This window comes from Elephas maximus, chromosome 3 (assembly GCF_024166365.1).
Source record: "Elephas maximus indicus isolate mEleMax1 chromosome 3, mEleMax1 primary haplotype, whole genome shotgun sequence".
NCBI classification, from domain to species: Eukaryota; Metazoa; Chordata; class Mammalia; order Proboscidea; family Elephantidae; genus Elephas; species Elephas maximus.
The window spans coordinates 85,619,549-85,636,103 of record NC_064821.1 but is presented as its reverse complement, the minus strand read 5'-3'; the positions used below and the strand labels follow the sequence as shown (position 1 = coordinate 85,636,103).

Genomic DNA, 16,555 nt, shown 5'->3' with positions numbered 1-16,555 from the left:
ACCAGTTTTTCATGCTCTGGTGTCTGCCTACCCCTTCAGCCGCGTTTCCCATAGCTCTACAGTCCTGCCCTGCGGTCCATTCATCCAAGTTAGCTGCAGTTCCTTGAACACACCTTTTCCCCCCTTTGCTTAAGCTAGTATGAGCTAGGTTTTCTGACCCTTGCAACCAAAACAACCATGACTTATCTAATGAGGGAGGTAGGACTGGAAGTGTCAGATTTCAAATTCTATGTCCTTTTTTAGTATAATATGCTATCTCCCAAATCCTAAGGCAAGAGGACAAGATGCTGAATCCTCTCCCATCACTACTGCCACCTACCCCGTTTGAGACATGACACTTTTCTTCTACGTAAGTATGTTACTGGTCTTACCTGGGAAGTCATCACCTGTAAAAAAAGGAACCAGCCATATCCAACTTTGTGAAATACCATACTCCTCTCTCCTTCTTCCTAGAAAGTCCTTACCTGTACAAAGGAACAAGCCACAGTGCCACTGCGAAGCTGGTTCAGCAGTGTCTCACAGACAGCAACATCAGGGACGCTGGTCACCCCATCTGTGATCACAATGATACCTAGAGCAGGAAACACCAGACTCAGCACCAGAGACACTGAACAGCTCAAAGTCACAGGGAGGTACCCAATGGAAAGGGCCCTGAAGGCCTCAATGTCCTCCATCAATGTTTTTTATAAACCTCAGATATCTTTCCTTTGCTCCTGCTTCCTCCTCTTGCATGTCAGATCATAACCTCCCGCCACCCCCAGGAAGGTCCTGGTGGTTGTCAGAGATGCGGGTACTTGAGATTTGCACTAATACAGACTTATATTTTACAAATAAGAAAACAGAGCCTCCTTTCTGGGGCTCACTGATCCCCTGGAACCTTCTATCTTTGTTGACACTCTGCCCTTCTTAAATCCTCCCATTTCCCCAATCCCACCAATGCTCCTAGAGACCTCACCCTCCACTGACCTGCACTAGAGTTGGAGGGCAGCAACTGCAGTGCCAAGATGCCCTGACGAATCATACTGACCAGCCCAACATCTGCTGTCACCATGGAGATTCCCACCTTCCGGCCCACGGGCTCTGCTGAGTCTGGAGACTGATCCTCTGCCTGGCCCATGTTACAGAAAAGACAGAGTAGGACAGATGGCATTGCTGCCCCATCCACAGCAAAACCAGAATTTACAGCACAGCACTACCCAGGCCAGACAAGCCTAATCCTGTAAGGATCCCAAGGAGAATCTTCCCATCTCCCTACCATGCAGCTGAGTCCCGACTCCACTTCCTCCCCCAGTGCATGCTCAGATACTGAACTTCAGATGGGAACTTAATCCACCAACAGATGAAGCATCAGATTGTACTAAAGTGGGGATTCTCCACCTTTTCCCAATAAGAGCCTATTTTCATATTTTCTCATTACCACTATGAAAAGTTTATTTATCCATTACATTACTATTCATCATACACACAGAACTGCCATTTGCTCAGCTACTTCTGGGGTATCCAAAAGGAATGACAATGGCTTTCCAATGAACCCAGGCAGCTTTAACCCTGACTGAACAAAATACTAACTAGAAATCAAAGCAACTCATGACCGTCTTTGCAGAGCCATTGGGAGAGATGATCCAGGACTGAAAAACACAAGCAAAATGGCTTTCACATTTTCTCCCAGCAAGAATTTCTGTTTATGTGCATGTATCGGAGTCCTTACCCAAAAGGAACCTGCTGTGTGTACTCTCTAGCACTGCTACCCTTGGCTTTTAGCCCTTTTCTCCCCTCCTTTCCATCGCACTTGGCTCGTTCCTCCTCTCTGCCCTCTGTCCTTAGCTGTTCCTGTTTCTATGTGGTCTCTGCCCGTTTTCTCTCCCACATACCTGGCTCTGGGGATCATACTGCTGCTGCAGCATAGTGGCCACCTTATCCTCAAAGAGGCAGAGCTGCTCATATACCTGCTGCAGGAACACCTCCCACTGGGAAGGGTCCAAAAGACAGCCCTGTACCAGCACCTAGGAAGCATGAGGAAAAGATTGAGATGTGAAGGTCAGGGAAGAACTGGACATTACTCCTCTGGTCTCTATCTCTTCTCCATAGCTCTACCTAGGTGATCCTGACTTCTCAGCCAACCAGGATCTAAGGTCTGGTACCTTCATAGCCAGTTCTCTCCTTATCAGACATATACTCCATCAAGGCTCAGCCAGGTACACTGCATCCCTGCTCAGGGCCCCCAGTCATTAGTCACCTTAATCTAGGTCACAACCTTCCTCTGCTTATAGTCCTCCACACTGGGCTTCCCCAATCCTCCGCATGGGGGCACCATCACATCTTCCAGGTTCTTCCATCTTTTATTATGATTCACGCTTTAGTCTTTTGGATTCCTAAGCATATTGTACACAGAAGCTGTCTGGACTTCTTTCTTTTTTATGCTCTAAAATTCTTTTCTTATTCCCCAAATTCTCCTTCTTTCCCTTTACCCTCGGAAACCCTGGTGGCGTAGAAGATTGGCGGCTCTAACTCCTTGGAAACCCTGTGGGGCAGTTCTACGAGTTAGAATTGACTCAATGGCAATGGGTCTGGTTTTTTTTTTTTATTTGGTTTCCCTTTACCCTCAGCAGATAACTCCCAACTCCCTCTTCATAAAGAAAGCCAGTCAAAAGGAACTTCACTCTAATCTTGAGGGTGTACTATTCTCCAACCCACTGAAAACTGCCCCCTAGGTTTAAAACACCAATGTTTTTATGGTTCCAATCCACCAGGCGCTCCCTGGAAACTCTATGGGGCAGTTGTTCTAAGTCCTGTAGGATCGCTATGAGTCAGAATCGACTCGACAGCAAGGGGTTTGGTTTGGTTTTGGTTCAGGCTCTGAAAAAAAAAATTCTCCCTCTTCCTACTCTTTTCCCCCAAAGCTAATCTCTCCATCTAAACTTGTACCTTTACTCTCTTTTCACTCTCTTGTCATACGCTCCTTTCCTTCTTTTTCAAACATAAATAAGTGCTCCCATCCTAAAAGTTTTTACACAAGCCTGGCAGACCCTGTGGTGCCCCTTGAAATCTCTCCCCCATTCCCCTCAGATTCCTACAACTTGTCTCATTGCTCACTTCTTCCCCCAACCCCTGCCCCACAGCGGAACGACTGCTCCATCACTTCTTTTTCAGAACTGTATTGGTCTGATTGTGAGAAAACAAAAAGAATAAGAGTAGTAGGAACTAGGAGCTAAAAAAAAAATGAGAAAGATATTCACAGCTGTATTGTTTAGAACAGTAAAAATTAGGAAAATCCAAGTGTCCAACAATAAGGGTTTGGCTAAATATACCATGATTACAGGTGTATGACCAAATATTAAGTAGTCATTAAAAACCATGTTTGCAAAGTATATTTAGTAACAGATAAAAAATGCCCATATTATAGATACATAAAAAGCAGTGCGTAAAACTGTGTGTATCCGAGCCTGATGTTTTTCTCTCTCTTTCTTTTTGGATGGAGGAATGGTAATGAGGGAGGATTAACACAACTCATAAGACAGGAAGGAAATTCCATAAAACATTAACAATAGTTATCTCTGGGTGGTGCATTACGGGTGAGCTTTGTTTTTTCCCTTATATTTTTAGATATTTTTCAAAATCTCCTTCAACGACATGTAGTACAAATATGATTTGATTTTTTTTTTTTTTTTTAAGACCTGCAGGACACATCTTGAGGCAGCTATAGAGAAAATGAGGAGGCAGACTCAGGGCTGACAAGTGGCCCTGGGGCTTAACAGACAGTCCTCTCCTCCTCCACAGCTGCTGTCCTTGCTGGGGCCTCATCCTCTCTCCCATGCTGTAATAATCTTCTGCCTGTTCTCCCTATATCCAGATTTGGTCCCTCAATCTATCTTCCCTAATGACCACAAACGAACAAGATCTTCTAGTGTACAAATCTGATCACGTTGTTGCTCATTTAAAACCATAAATGGTTCTCTACAACCTATAGCTAATAATTTTAATAGATAACATCTGTGTGTTTTCTATGTGGGAGGCACTCTTCTAAGTCCTAGACAGGTACTAAATCAATTACAGGTACTGTTACTATACCCATTTTGGCAAAAAGAGAGATCCACAAAGAGGTTAAATAACTTGCCTAAGGGCACATACCCAGTAAATAATACAGCCAGTATGCAGACATAGACAATGTGATTCTAGAGCCAATGCTCTTAACCACTGCACTAAACTTCCCTATAGGAGAAATGATAGCACCTAGCACGTATTCTGTATGTTTCTAAGATAAAATTCTACACGATAGCACAGCATTCAAGTCCTTCCATAATTTGGTCCCCACTTTCTCTCTCAGGTCTCTTTCTACCACCAGCCTCTCCCCACATTCAGACTTTATCAAAACTGAGTAACATGTAGTTCCCTAAACCCCCTGGATTGAGAGCAGTTGCACAGCTCCATGCCTTGGCCTTTGCTGGTCCCTCCACCTGGAATGCCCATTTCCCCGTCTTTGAATGGTTACCCTCAATTCTTTCTTCAAGACTCAGTTTAAACGCCTCTTCACCTGAAAGCCTTCCCTGTCACTGCTCTATCGTTCGTTGGGTGCTCCCTCTCAGGGACTCCCATAACACTGAGTCATAACTTATTAGTGTCCTTATCACATTCAACTGAAATTACCTCCTTCAGTATCTGTCTTCACCACTCAACTCTCAACTCCACCTGTCAGACAAGGATAGTGTCTGATTCATCTGTATCTCCTGGACCTACCCCAGGCCTGGCACAGGTCAGGCTTCAGTAAGTGTTTGCCATCCTGAACAAAAGTTTGAGTGATTATCCAATTCCCATGCTTTCCCTGCCTTGACTACAGTTCCTGCAGAGCCCAGCCTCTGTCTGGGGATGGAGCTCACAACCAGCAGTCCTTAATAGCTGCATTAGGGAGAGTACTTTAAACTAGGTGGAGGGCTAGCAGTCTCTGCCCTGCAATCCAGGCATGCTCCAATTGTGTTGTATATTTCAGACCCTCAGATAGTGTTCCTGGCATTCCCCATCTCTCAAAGCCAGTTTGATAGCTGAGGTGACAATGTAGCCATCAGGGACAGTGCTAGGGAAAGCCCCTACCAATGAGTTGAGGGTAGTTAATAGCCAAAACCAAACCAAACCCACTGCCATCGAGTTGATTCCGACTCATAGCGACCCTATTGGACAGAGTTAGAACCGCTCCACAGAGTTTCCAAGGAGCGCCTCTTGGATTCGAACTGCTGACCTTTTGTGTTTAGCAGCTGTAGCATTTAACCACTACACCAGCAGGCTTCCATAAGAACTCAAAGGCTTAAACACAGAAGAAAACATTCTTTGACGGTTACGAGGTAGAGAGGGAGGGAGAGCGGAATTCACTAAATAGTAGACAAGAATTATCTTAGGTGAAGGGAAAGACAACACACAATACAGGGAAAGTCAATACAACTGGACTAAACCAAAAGCTAAGAAGTTTCCTGAACACAACCAAACACTCTGAGGGACAGAGTAGCAGGGGCGGGGGTCTGGAGACCATGGTTTCAGGGGACATGTAGGTCAAATGGCATGACAAACTTTATCAGGAAAATGTTCTGCGATCCACTTTGGTGAGTGGCATCTGGGTCTTAATTGGGCCAATGCTTATCTAAGTCGAAAACAGATATTCCAGCCACAGACTTGGCCACTTTTCAAGAGGAATGTCTTGTGATAGCCTGCTTGGGTGCTGGATAAGGCCTGTAATTATCTGGGTGGTCAGAATTATACCCGGCAGTCCACAAGGCCCTCAGAAAAAAGAACCATTTCTGTCCTTGGAAGAAATTATGTTTGCAGGTATTTGTTATATTTCAAAATATAAAACTATTTCAAAAGACCCTCTCTTGGGGTTAGCACCAGGAGTTAGGATACCAGTAAACCACCTTATAGAAAAAGAGGAGGAGGGAAGAACAGAGAAAACAGATATCCAGTAGCCAGAACCAGAGGACTTACAGGAGGAATGAAAGAAGCATTTGTCCAATCAATGCCAATTGACCTAAAGTCGACGGGGAAGGCTCTGTGGGACCTGAGGAATTGGTTCTTCTTGAGATGAGGAAGACCCATGGAGATGAGGAAATAGGTTCAAGGAGTCAGCAGAACTGGGGACTTTGGGCATGAACATTAGAGACAGGGTTCAGGACTTGGTCAGTGGGCTATCATAAATTAGGTCTGAGGGCACAAACTTGGAGAGAGGATACAGTACCTGGTGGGACTGCAGGCCAATGATTGAGGAATAGGCCTGGATAGTTACATAGATCTCAGGCTGGAAGTCGATGCAAGATCCAGGCACTCGGAAGGGCCGAAGCAGCCCACCTAGGCAGCGGGAGAGGGCATGGAAAACTTCATCGAACAAGATCTCCCCTGTGGAATCATCCTGAGGACAATGCAAAGAAAGATCTCTCAAGGGTGAACAAAGGCAGCCCTAAGCAGATGGTAGGAAGAAGAAGCTCCCATGGGTCAGTGAAACCCTTATGCTCATGTCACCCCCAAACACAGTGCCCTAGATGGGACAAGGTTTGTCTTTAAATACCCACCATTCCTTTATACACCTGTCTCCTCCCCACAGTGGTAGGCTGGGATAACTTTTCACCTCCCCTAGACCTCTCCCTCCCTTCTTTACCCTCTACGCCAGCCTTTCTTCCCACTGCTCCTACCCCCATCCCAGCCCCTCACCACAATGCCAGTAGAGGGGCTAAGGTCCAGCTCAATGACAAATCGATACTGCCAAGCCAGGAAGGTGACCCGGGTGGAAGGAACAAGGAGGAATGGCCTTGGGACCACTGGTTCATCTGGCTGCCACCCAGGAGGCAGGACACTGAGGACTTCCAACTCCTGCTCAGACTGAAGCTGACAATTAGGATGGGGAGAAAAGAAGAGTCAGGGAAGAGTCATCCATTTCTTCCCAGGACCTGAATTCTATATGCAAAATGACACACCACTGGCCCAGTCTCCTGGAACCCAACCACACACTCTTCCCCTACTACTTGGAAAAATTATCAAATAAAATTTCCCCCACGGAATCATCTTGTGGGCAAAGTCACTTGCATCTCCCAGACTCAGACCCCTCAGTTAGTCTCCTCTCCTGTTTCCAGAAACCTCTAGCCCCTATATCCTGCATGTCTCTTGGCCTCACCAGCAGCTCCTGGGGGGTGGCCTGCACAGTTTGATGCAGGTGATTGAGGAACCAAGCCAGGCGAACATTTCGGGAGATTCGGTAATCCTTTTTCATCAACAGAAACACCTGCCCAGCTTCTTCTACCTGGGGACAAAGAGACATTAATAAATCTATAAAAATTCACTGAGTTCCAAATATATAAAGATCACTGTACAAGTAACTTGTCCAGGGAGCTTACAACCTGTAAGCGGGAGGCAAGGCAGCAGAGGTGAAAAGTTCACCCCACCCCTACGCAAGGCGTTCCCTTGGATTCAATTCTCAATCTCTGCACCCGTTCCCCCTACGTAAGTCTCTGTATAGATGAAGTGACCTTTCCACGTTATCCACGAATGTTTGTGTGAATTTCTTTTCTAAGCTATAAGCTCCTTGAGGGCAGGAATTATGTCTTGTTCTATTTTTGTGTCCCTGTGCTTGGCATGTTTCTTAATAGAGTAGACACTCAGTAAGTCTCTGATACATTGGGTGAATGCCAGATTCCAAAAAGTTTCTTCCGGTAAGCCATGACCACAGCAGGCACTAAACAATTTTCACTGAGAGAATGGCAAGCCTCCCCAACACCTCGAAATCAAACTTCTGAGAGTCACAATCTACTACCTACCCGCTCAGCTGTCAACACTCTAGTTATTTGCCTCCACCGCCTCACAGGCAGTCAGTTCACTAATGTTCTAACAAGCATCAGTTCCCTTGCCCACGTCCTTGTCCTTCCACTACACAAGCACTGACAAATCTTGACTTGGGATGAATTCAACATTCTTCCTTATCCACATATATATTATGGTGGCTGCACCTCGACCTAAAGAAGCTCGTCACCTTGCCAGTGGTGCCAACTCTAGTAGGCCTTTACCAGTTCGTTTACTTCTCCCTTGTCAGCAGCATTTCCTATTCCTCACAGGTTTTCAATCTCTCAACCTCCTCACTCCCACCAGATAAATTTCCCTACTGTTTCACAGAGGAAATAAGGATCAATTGGTCTGAACTCCCCCAATGTCTCTGCTTTTGGCCTCCTAAATAATCCTTATCTATAAAATTCTCCACTTCCTTACTCTTGTCTCAAGAGACAGCGAGAAGTGGTGGCAAGCACGGCAGAGTCCAGTGGCAGAGAAACGTCATCAGCAGAACCAGGAAGATTTCATTATACACAAATTCCAAGTTTCTCTCCCATGTTTCTGACTAGTGAGGAAAAAGAAGTCAGGATGCAAGGACTGAAGAGAGTGTAGTAGATGAGAAGAGAAGTCAATGACTGCCTACTGAGAAATGTGGTGTTGAAAGGAAGGGAAGAGTTTCCCCGCCAAATGGGGAAATACGCATAAATATGCAAATGCTGTGGAAAACCAATAATGAAAGGTGCCTGATGTCAGAGAAGAGTGTGGAGAGCAGACATGCCGCAGCTAAAGACCTAGAAAAATCCTTCTTCTCCAAGACAGAAAAAAGGATAAAAAGATATAGAAACAAATACCGGGAAATGGCAGGGGTAATAGCAGAAGGCAAGAAGAGGGAAAGAACTCGTATTTATCGAGCACCTCAACAGATTCAATAGTACAGTGCAGAGGTTAAGTGCAAGTTTCAGATTCAGACAGCCTGGTTCTGAAGCCCCAATTCTGCCACTTATAAGCTGTGAATCTTGGGAAAGGTTTAACCTCTTTAAGCCTTGATGTCCTCATTTGTAAAATGGAGGTAATAATACCAATCAAATAATGATGTTATGTGGATTAAGCGAAATCATGCATATGATGTGCTCAGCACAGTGCCTGAGTGAACTGATTTTATGTGGCCATTCTAGCCATGGTCTTGTAATTCCTATGAAATGATTGGGTGGGACTATGCAAATAAGGTGCGGGGAACACTTGCAGGGGTTGTTTTTGCTGTTAGGTGCCCTCGAGTGGACTCTGACTCATAGTGACCCTGCGCACAACAAAATGAAACACTGCCTGGTCCTGCGCCATCCTCAAAATCCTTGTTATGCTTGAGCCCACTGTTGCAGCCACTTTGTCAATCCATCTTGTTGAGGGTCTTCCTCTTTTTCGATAGCCCCCTACTTTACCAAGCATGATATCCTTCTCCAGGAACTGATCCCTCCTGATAACATGTCCAAAGTATGTGAGACGAAGTCTCATCATCCTTGCTTCTAAGGAGCATTCTGGTTGTACTTCCTCCCGAGACAGATTTGTTCGTTCTTTTGGCAGTCTGTGGTATAGTCGATATTCTTCCCCAACACCATAATTCAAAGGCATCATTTCTTCTTCATTCTTTCTTATTCATTGTCCAGCTTTCCCATGCATATGAGGTGATTACAAACATCATGGCTTGGGTTAGGCATATCTTAGTCTTCAAGGTGATATCTTTGCTTTTTAACACTTTAAAGAGGTCTTTTGCAGAATTGCCCAATGCAATCCATCTTTTGATTTCTTGACTGCTGCTGCCATGGATGTTGATTGTGGATCCAAGTAAAATGAAATCCTTGACAACTTCAATCTTTTCTCTGTTTATCATGATGTTGCTTACTCGTCCAGCTGTGAGGATTTTTGTTTTCTTTATGTTGAGGTGTAATCCACACTGAAAGCTTTGATCTTCACTTTCAGCAAGCAAGGTTGTTTCATCTGCCTATCACAGGTTGTTGATGAGTCTTCTTCCAATCCTGATACTGAGTTCTTCTTCATATGGCCCAGTTTATCGGATTATTTGCTCAGCATACAGACTGAATAAGTATGGTGAAACGATACAACCCTGATGCACACCTTTCCTGGCTTTAAGCCATGCAGTATCATCTTGTTCTGTTCTAATGACTGCCTCTTGATCTATTTACAATTTCCTCATGAACAGAATAAGGTGTTCCGGAATTCCCATCCTTCTCAATGTTATCTGTAGTTTCTTATGATCTATACAGTTGAATGCTTTTGCACAGTCAATATCTTTCTGGTATTCTCTGCTTTCAGCCAAGACCCACCTGACATCCAGTGATATCTCATTCCACATCCTCTTTTAAATACAGCTTGAATTTCTGGCAGTTCCCTGTCGATGTACTGCTGCAGCCACTTTTTACTTGCGTGTGATGTTAATGATATTGTTCGATAATTTCTGCGTTTGGTTGCATCACCTTTCTTTGGAATAGGCATAAATATGGATCTCTTCCATTTGGCTGCCAGGTAGCTGTCTTCCAAATTTCTTGGCATAGATGAGTAAGCACCTCCAGCACTGCATCCAATTGTTGAAACATCTCAATTGGTATTCCGTCAATTCCTGGAGCTTTGTTTTTTGCCAGTGGCTTCAATGCAGCTTGAACTTCTTCCTTCAGTACCAGGCATTCTTGATCATTATGCCACCTCCCAAGATGGCTGAACGTTGCCAATTGTTTTTGGTACAGCGACTCTGTGTATTCCTTCCATATTCTTTTGATGCTTCCTACGTTGTTCAGTATTTTGTCCATAGAATCCTTCACGATTGCAATTTGAAGCTTGAATTTTTACTTCAGTTCTTTCAGCTTGGGAAATGCCCAGCGTGTTCTTCCCTTTTGATTTTCTATCTCCAGGCCTTTGCACGTCATTTTAATACTTTACTTTGTCTTCTTGAGCCACCCTTTGAAATCTTCTGTTCAGCTCTTTTACTTCACCATTTTTTCCTTTTGCTTTGGCTACTTGATGTTCAAGAGAAAGTTTCAGAGTCTCTTCTGACATCCATTTTGGTCTTTTCTTTCTTTCCTCTCTTTTTAATGTCCTCTTGCTTTCTTCATGTATGATATTCTTGATGTCATTCCACAACTCATCTGGTCTTCAGTCACTAGTGTTCAATGCATCAAATCTCTTCCTGAGATGGTCTCTAAATGCAAGTACGATACACTCAAGGTTGTACTTTGGCTCTCATGGACTTGTTCTAATTTTCTTTGGCTTCAACTTGAACTTGCATATGAGTAATGTGATGGTCTGTTTCACAGTTGGCCCCTGGCCTCGTTCACTGATGATATCGAGATTTCTATCGTTCTTTTTCCACAGGTGTAGTCGATTTGATTCCTGTGTATTCTATCCACCGAGGTCCATATGTACAGTCACTGTTTATGTTGTTGAAAAAAGGTACCCGCAATGAAGAAATCTTTGGTCTTGCACAATTCTACTACGCAATATCCAGCATCATTTCTATCACCAAGGCCATATTTTCCAAGTACTGATCCTTCTTCTTTGTTTCCAACTTTTACACTCCAGTCACCAAAACCAAAACCCAAACTTGTTGCTGTCAAGTTGATTCTGACCCCTAATGACTCTATAGGTCAGAACAGAACTGCTCCGTGGGGTTTCCAAGGAGTGGCTGGTGGATTCGAATTGCCAGTCTCTTGGTTAGCAGCTGAGCTCTTAACCACTGCACCACCAGGACTCTGCCACTACCCTAAAATCGTTTTACGATCACCAGTAATTATCAATGCATGCTGACTGCATGTTCGATTCAATTTCAGGCTCCAGAAGCCGGTAAAAATCTTCAATTTCTTTATCTTTGGGCTTTGTGGCTGGTGTGTAAATCAATAATAGTCATGTTAACTGGTCTTCCTCATAGGTGTATGGATATTATCCTATCACTGACAGCGCTGTACTTCAGGATAGATCTTGAAAATTCTTTTTGACGATGAATGCAACACCATTCCTCCTCAATGTCATTTCCAGCATAGTAGACCATATGACTGTCTGATTTTTTAAAATCGTCAATTCCAGTCCATTTCAGCTCAGTAATGCCTAGAATATCAATGTTCGTATGTTCCATTTCATTTTTGACGATTTCCAATTTTCCTAGATTCATACTTTGTACATTCCATATTCCGATTAGTAATGGATGTTTGCAGCTGTTTTTTCTCATTTTGAGTCATGCCACATCAGCAAATGAAGGTCCTGAAAGCTTTACTCCATCCACGTCATTAAGATCGAATCTACTTTGAGGAGGCAGCTCTTCCCCAGTTGTATCCTGAGTGCCTTTCAACCTGAGGGGCTCATCTTTCAGTACTATATCACTGTCAGTTTGTCATTACGGTGGGGCTTGCGTGTTGCTGTAATGCTGGAAACTATGCTACTGGTATTCAAATACCAGCAGGGTCACCCGTGGTGGACAGGTTTCAGCTAAGCTTCCAGACTAAGACTAGGAAGGAGGACCTGACGGTCTGCTTCTCAAAAAAATTAGCCCATGAAAACCATATGAATAGCAGGGGAACACTGTCTTGCAGGGGTAGGACTATTCAAAGAAGGTGCCTATGGCCCACCAAGGGGGTTGATCCATTTTGCCATCACTAGGCTTCAACAGTAACACTGGAGACGGTGCAAGATGGCGAGATGTGATGGCAAGCACAGCAGAGTCCAGCACCAAAGAAATGGTGGCAACAGAACCAGGAGACCAGTACAAGAAGGCATGGTGGGCTTCTCGGCCCACGCAGGGAGAAGTGGCTATAATAGACATGCTGAACCACAGAGCGAGAGCTGACCATCTTCTGGCAGGAGGCTTGCTGGCGAAGTGGGGTGCTACAGGCACTTATTGGTGGAGCTAAACAAAAGAGCTTTAATACTTGCCCAAGCAGGGCAGAGGCCTGCCTGCGGGCACAGCCGAGAAGCTCTACCAATCAAAGAACTGTATCCTGAGATGTCCCTGTTACTTCCAAGGTGATCCTGATCCTGAACTGTAACCTGTTACTTCCCTAACACACTCTACAATTTTGAGTATGATCTATAAGTTCTGTATGGGCACTGCAACAAATTATTGAACCCAGCAGAGAAGCAGAGAGTGCCCTGGGAGTGACAGCTGGTAAAAAGGTTGGAGAGTGGAGGTATGCCTGACCTTTACTTCATGGGAATCAGCTTTGGGCTAATGCTGATCTTGATTATTCTCCTTGCTCATGCATTTAGAGGACCTCTGACACTATGCCATATTTACGGCTTGGCATTTAGTAACAACGTAAGTTAAACATTATAGATTATTACCAGGAGCTGTACTAGGCTCTTTTTACAAGTACACTCATTCAGTCTTTACAACAAAACACTTAACAGGAGAAGAAAATTGAAGCCCATAAAGGTTAAGTGACTTAACATAGAGCATTTAGAGTCAGAAGCCAAAACCAGGCCCGATAAGCTTCAAGGCCCGGCTATGGAGAGTGATGAATGGATGAAACTGGGGCTTGAGAAGAGATTTAAAGTGGTCGCAAGAAGGAGCATAACAGGGTAATAATAATAAGTGGAAAAGATGCTTTGACATAATCAGAAAGACAAAAAGGAAATTTAAACCATTGATATGATTCAGTATTATTTTGTACTGTCTCTACCCCACCTAAAATCACACTCTGGGAAATACTGTTGTTGTTGTGTGCTGTGGAGTTGATTCCAACTCGTAACAACTCTACAGGCCAGGGTGGAAATGCGCCACAGGGTTTCCTCGGCTGTAAGTCTTTACAGGAGCAGATTGCCACGTCTTTTCTCCTATGGAGCTGCTAGCAGATTTGAATCATCAGTCTTTTGATTAGCAGCCAAGCACTCAACCATTGTGCCACCAGGGCTCCTCTGGGAAATATTATACTGCTTTCCTACAGGTAAGCTAGGCCCTGGCTATGATTTTAGATTATATCCTGGAAGTAGAGTCCAATTACTGAAGGTTTTTCATACAACAGTAATAGGGCATTTGTAAAAGATCCTTTTGGCTACCATATGATTCACAAAGACCCCCTAAAGACCAGGGGGGATACTTGGTGGCCTAGATCGGAGCTACTCAAATAAAGCAGTCATTCTGCAAATTGTTCGAGAGTGTTCCACGATGAGATAAGGAGTTGTGCTACAGGGTAAAACAACTACCACCTTTCATTGAGAAAGTCTTGTTATAAAAAAAAGTCAGCTGAACTAAACAGTGAGATTAGTGATGTAGCAGCATTTCAAGGGATCTTTGGGAGATAGAAGAGACAAGATCTCTGGTGATCAACTGGAAGCAAGGACATGGAAAGAAAGCAACAGAGAAAAAGGGGCCAAGGATGACTAAGGTAGCATCAGAAACCACTAAGTTGCAGAAAGGCTTCTAAGTTAGTTAGAAAAATTAGATAGTTATTTAGTATCATTTCTAACCACCAATCCGTTCCCTCAAAGGTCACATCAAATTGTATATCCTTACTGCTGAGCCCTTAAAAAAGAAAACGGTCTATTTATCGGCCAAGAAGGAAACAGAAGCAATTACTTGCCCCCTTTCCCTGATTCTTGGTCTGAGGGTAGGATACCCTCATAAACCAGGCAACTGTTCCTTCAGGATGAACTTAGCTGGTGCGGGTCTGATATTAACGGCCTCTCCTCTCAGTGAGTTGACTAGGCTAGATCCCCGCCAAGGTTCTCATCTAAAAAAGAATGGGAGGTGGCTCAGAGTATAATGAGAATAGAAAGGATATCCCAATTTAACAGTCTGTTCTGTTCATCACTCTATCCCCAGAGCCTAGTGCAATGTCTGGACCATAAGGATGCTCAATAAAAATTTACTGAATAAATGAATTCACTGTACCTTCTGACCAAAGCATACTTGATATTTAAAATGAATCATAATCAATACACCTCTTCTCAAGGTGAGATCTTAACACTAGTCTTGTTATTATTTTCCCTTTGTTCTTCTTCAGTACTTAGTCTTTTTTTCACTCCCAAATGCCAGCCTGTTTCAGCTATGCAAGGAAAAACTAAGTAAAGGAGTTTTGGCTCATACTGGGCCAGAGTTCAAAGGGAAGGAGAAACATGTCCATAGGCCAGCATTATAAGGACAGAGTTGGGGCCACTTGGTTACCCTATCTTCTAGAACTAAAATCTTGGCGATTCTGGGTTTAATAAGTGAACTTTTCATGCTGTCCTGCACTATGTGCTTCTCTTAGCAGTCTATACCTTTTCCTTTTAACATCCATCTTCTTAAAGTTTGTCTTCCCTACAAGACTAGGAGCTCCAAGATGGCAGGGGCCGTGTCTACATATCATTCCCTGCTACATCCCTAGTACTTAGCACATTGCCGAGACTTATTAGGTGTTCAAATAATATTTGTTGAGTGAATGTATGAATGAGGGAAATTAGTCTCACAAGCTATATTCTCTTCTGTTTCCAACTATGTATTTAATTTCTTATCTGTGGTTTCTAATATTTTTTGTTCAAAAGTTTCCATCCTTCTTCATCAACTTTATGAAAAGCTAGCCTATTCTACTGTTTGGATTTTTCCTTTGCTTCCATGGAAGATGTTTTCCCTAGTTGTATGCTCCTTACCTTCTTTTTACTGTTTCCAGGGTCCTGGGGAGTGGGGTTTCTATTCGGTTTGTTTTAGAAGAATTATGTTATAGAAAGAGTGATTTGATAATTGAGAGACTCTGGGCTGGAGCTTCAGTTTCCTCTTTTATAAAACACCACCACCTATCCAGATAACATGTGAAAATGCTTAATAAAGTTGAATGTGCTATATGAACACACATATTAGTAATAACAAGTTATTATTATGTTTACTTTGCTTCTTTGAGTCTGGAAGAAGTCCTGCATGGCCATGCACTTCAGCTTTTTGTGCTCATCATCATTTAGCTGGCATAGTGGGAAACTTCCTCATACTGAGCCAGAATCTGTTTTCTTAATATCTTGGCCCATTCTTGATATCTGTTCTCTTGAAAACATCTAATCTATTTTTAGTTTTACCTTCTAAGGCCACATAGGAAAAGTTTGGCCCTCTATTAAAGTAGGGCTTAGCAAACACGCTAAGACTGCTCTATGTCCCAAGTCTTCTGTTCTTCAGAATAAACATCTCTAGATTCTTTAACCATGTTTCAAGTTTCCTCATTATCTTATGTCTTAGACTATGTGCCTAGGAATAAATTCTGGCTCTCAATTATCAACTCAAAATGTGGGAGCCAGAATGCAATACAACACCTCAGGTAAGGGCACAGATTCTATCACCTTTTGGAAAATGCTGTGACACTGCTGACTTGGGGAAACTTGCATGACTTTCTCACTTTTGCTGCTAAGGCACATCCCCTATCCTGTACTCATATGTAACTCTATGTTTTTGGACACATAAATTACTCCATTGTCATAAATCTAGTCCATTAATCTATTGTGGAGCTTAGCCTGGTATTCTGTCTTCCACTAAATCTCTTCTCAGCTTCATTTCCATCTTTATTTCCTTGCTAATTTGATCATCATGTCATCAAGTCCTCATCCAAGTCTAACAACGACAAAGGCCAGGTGAGGATGCATTCATTTAGTAAACAAATTTACAAAAAGCCTGGTACATGCTAGGCACTGGGCTAGATTCTAAGGATATAACAGAAAACAAAAACAGGCAATTCCTGCCTATAGTCTATAATGAAGGACAAAACACATTCAACAAATAATGATTCCAATTACTGTATTACAA

General features: G+C 43.4%; 1 protein-coding gene across 4 annotated transcripts in view; it reads right to left on the bottom strand.

The window, feature by feature from the left end:
* The window catches only part of SZT2 (SZT2 subunit of KICSTOR complex), a 77,769-nt gene that overhangs the window by 50,511 nt on the left and 10,703 nt on the right, over positions 1 to 16,555 (bottom strand). For all 4 annotated transcript variants that reach the window (XM_049879027.1, XM_049879028.1, XM_049879029.1 and 1 more), the window contains exons 2-7: positions 7,148 to 7,273; positions 6,688 to 6,861; positions 6,218 to 6,388; positions 1,872 to 2,003; positions 967 to 1,108; positions 465 to 571 (exon numbers count right to left, since the gene is read on the bottom strand). In XM_049879027.1, the coding sequence (XP_049734984.1) occupies positions 465 to 571; positions 967 to 1,108; positions 1,872 to 2,003; positions 6,218 to 6,388; positions 6,688 to 6,861; positions 7,148 to 7,273 (852 nt within the window). The remainder of the gene's footprint in view (positions 1 to 464; positions 572 to 966; positions 1,109 to 1,871; positions 2,004 to 6,217; positions 6,389 to 6,687; positions 6,862 to 7,147; positions 7,274 to 16,555) is intronic.